The 3,660-nt window shown below is 41.1% G+C and overlaps 1 protein-coding gene across 1 annotated transcript; it reads left to right on the top strand.

Moving 5' to 3' along the window:
- On the top strand, nucleotides 1-2,863 carry iapp (islet amyloid polypeptide). Its single transcript, XM_029742348.1, has 4 exons — nucleotides 1-227; nucleotides 574-669; nucleotides 1,164-1,298; nucleotides 2,254-2,863. The coding sequence occupies exons 2-4, from the start codon at nucleotides 590-592 to the stop codon at nucleotides 2,426-2,428; spliced, it is 390 nt and encodes a 129-aa protein (XP_029598208.1). The 5' UTR covers nucleotides 1-227; nucleotides 574-589; the 3' UTR covers nucleotides 2,429-2,863.
- The last annotated feature ends 797 nt before the right edge of the window (nucleotides 2,864-3,660 follow it).

The raw sequence follows: 3,660 nt of genomic DNA, 5'->3' as shown, positions 1-3,660 counted from the left end.
TGTGCGTGTGTGTGGAGTAGGTGACTCTTGCTGTGGATTCGAGTTTCTTTAAGTGAACCTCATCCCTGATAATGGAAAAGCAGGACTATATTTGGAGGGGGTGATGTCACAAGTGGTTGACGGTGAAGCCTTTATCTGTGTGAGCATGTGTGTGACAGTCTGAGAAACCACTGACAGTTGCCGTGTCTGTCTTTGGAACCACTGGCGATTGGGTTTAACTACTGAGGGTGAGTTGACCAGACCATTAGGATTCGTATTTGAACTGAGAGAGTTGGAGGCCAGGACACTATACACCATACTATCCAAAGTCTTTTTCTCTGTTTTCCCTGTGGGGTTGAGAGTAGGCTGTTGTGTGGTGTCTGTTTGGTGGTCTTTCATTTGCATGGTTCTCTAGACTACAGAACTTTTACTGTTTCTACTGTCATTCTATTATAAAGTGTTCTAGTAGCATACGCTGAACATATTTGATGGGTGTAGGTTACACTATTTACAGGCATGTGCATCCCTATTCACAGGCATGTATAATTCAATGGCGGTGTGATTACTGACTGTCCATCTTTTGTTTTCATGCAGGGATCTCGCGTGCACGATGTATCACCTGAAGCTGCCCGTGTTCCTTCTCGTGCCTCTCGTGCTGCTGCGCTGTGTCGCCACCGCCCCTAGCAACAGGTGAGAGTGCAAAGCTGCCTCAGTTATTTCCGTTATTTCTGAGTGTCACTTCTGTGATGTACAATTACAAGTGTCGTTCCGTGTCGCCGAAAGTTCAATTGTCATTAGGAAGCGGGTTTAATTTTGCAGGTGGATGAATCACTCAACTGATATAGCACCGGTTTTAAGCTGGCACATCCAGTAACTTGGCACATCCATCTTGAACCGTAAGAAATTAATTAACGACGTGGGTAGTCTAACTCTAAAATCGGCTAATGACATTGATGAGATCATTGAGATGAATATCCATTGCAATCGTGACATCCAAGAGGTCGGGTTTTGTCTTACCTAGGCAGAGACAGGAATATGTGGTTCGTGTAAATGTGATCAAGTGTGTACTGGAGGGGGACTAGTGGCCACTCCATAGTGGCCCTCGAGAATTGAGCTGACGTTTTGAAGTGGGCATCAGTCACCGGTCGGAGTGACGGTTTGGCTCTTTCCTCATCCTGATTCAGGTACTTCACCTCATCTAGTGAGCAGGAAAGCGCGCTCCCGGACAGAGAAGGCTGGCTCGTGCCCGGGATCGTCTCCAACCCCTTCCTCGGTCTTATTTCCGCGCGGCTACAGAGAGGGCTCACATCTGTCAACAGGTAAGGTTGCACCTTATTATATACGTTTCACCTATTTTATTGATTTGTTGATTGAATGCAAATGTTGATAATATTGCTGACACAACACTGTAAGAACATTATTACTTAGTAAATGGATCCACAGCCTTTTTTTAATATACTCAACTCGTCAGTCAAAAGTTTTATAAGAAATTTTATCTGAACTCAACATTTTTTTGTTGGCCCAGAATTTGCTCCGATTTAAGAAAAATCTAGGTTAGGGACACCCACACATTCAAATAGTGCTTTTAACATACAATGTTTTCAACCTACATATTTGACACATTGACATAAACATGATTACATTGTGCATGATCATTTTATACAGTCATTTTTATTCAAAATGTCCTCACCTGGGATTTGAACTTACAATATCTGGGTTCCCGGCACCCCTATCTATGTGCTACCCCACCATGTATAAATGAACATGCACAATGCCATCGTGTATGTCAACATGTGTGAAATATGTAGGTTAAAAACTCAGTTTGAGCCAACTAAAAAATGTAAGTTCAGGTAACACTTTGACTGAAAGTTGAGTAAACAAAACATAAGGCTGTGGTGAAGATTCACGTGGATTAGAATTGAACTAAGCTGAAATTTATGGGGGGGGGGGGGGGTCACCGAATATTTCAATTTATAGTGATAATAGTATTACAAATGAAATTAAATAATAGTGATCTTAATAATAATTATAGTTTATTGCTATTACTATTATTGTTACTAGTAGCTGCAGTAGTGATATTATCATATTAGTATCATATAGTAGGCTATTGTTATGGTGGGCTATATTTATCCACTTATCGACAGTATGTCTGGTAGGCCAATAACTTTTCTACATTTTCCTGATCTTTATCACTCTATAAATGTTTAGATAAGTAATGCATCATTTGTTTGACATATTGGATGAATTGATTGCTGTCCTCCCATATCCCATCAGCCACCACATAGAGAAAAGGAAGTGCAACACGGCTACCTGTGTGACCCAGCGACTGGCCGACTTCCTGACCCGCTCCAGCAACACCATCGGCACGGTGTACGCCCCCACCAACGTAGGCTCCAGCACCTATGGGAAACGGGATCTACTGCAGCCTCCCAGCTATCTGCCTCTCTAGTGATGCATGGGTTGAAGCCCACTGATGTAGGATATGCTCAGCTGAAATGACCACACCGCCATGTATAGACCAATGTATATGTTTCAATACAACAATGATGGTTATGAATCATTAACTTGAGTTTTTGGTTATTTTATAAACTTCAGAAAAAAAGTGCCTTTTGGTATAGAATAATAATTTAAAAAGTATTTGTTACACAAATCAGAATAGAGGCTGATGAGATACTAGTCTCTGTTCTGTCACCCTATTTGGTTCAACTCAACACTAACCCCACAATGGCATGTGACTAAAATGTAATGTAAAAAAAAATGTAAACGGGTGCATAAGGCGTATAAAATACACGTTTTGTCCTTCTGTTTGTCTGTTGTGTAGGTTTTTTGTTTTTTGTAATAAAGTTGATAGATTTTTGAAAGTCGTTGGTTACACTGCTGGGTGAAACTGCTGGGTCACACAGGTAGCCGTGTTGCACTTCCTTGAACCACAGTTACACTGTTAACAATGAGGCGGTGTGCCCTAGTAGGAAAACCACTTTGTGCAGCTCACCCTGCACTATCAAGTCTACTTCTGATAAGCTTCCCAGTAAAGCAACCAAGCAACCCAGAAAAGTGCTAAAAATAGTCCATATTAACAATGCAGCCTGAGAAACAAGGTCCATGAAGACAATAACTTGCTTGTAACAGATGACATTCATATTCTGACTATCTCTGAAACTCACTTAGATAATACCTTGATGATACAGTGGTAGCTATACATGGTTATAACATCTACCGAAAATACAGAAATGCCAACGGGGGCGATGTTGCGGTCTATACAAAGAACCACATTCCTGTAAAGCGTAGAGAAGATCTAATACTGTTGAAGTAATATGGCTACAGGTTCATCTGCCTCACCTAAAGCCCATTCTTGTGGGAATCTACTGTAGACCACCAAAGGCTAACACTCAGTATGTCGATAAAATGTGTGAAATGCTTGATCATGTATGTGATATCAACAGAAAAGTATACTTTCTGGGTGAATTAAATATTGACTGGCTCTCATCAACCTTCCCACTCAAGAAAAAACATCAAACTGTAACCAGCGCCTGCAACCTGGTTCAGGTTGTCAGTCAACCTACCAGGATATTTACAAACAGCACAGGAATGAAACCATCAACATGTACTGATCACATCTTTACTAATGCTGCAGAAATTAGCTTGAAAGCCGTATCCAGATCCATCAGATATAGTGATCAC

The sequence above is a fragment of the Salmo trutta genome, chromosome 40 (assembly GCF_901001165.1).
Source record: "Salmo trutta chromosome 40, fSalTru1.1, whole genome shotgun sequence".
NCBI lineage: Eukaryota > Metazoa > Chordata > Actinopteri > Salmoniformes > Salmonidae > Salmo > Salmo trutta.
Note: the sequence above shows the minus strand (reverse complement) of the source record. Positions and strands in the feature narration are given on the sequence as shown.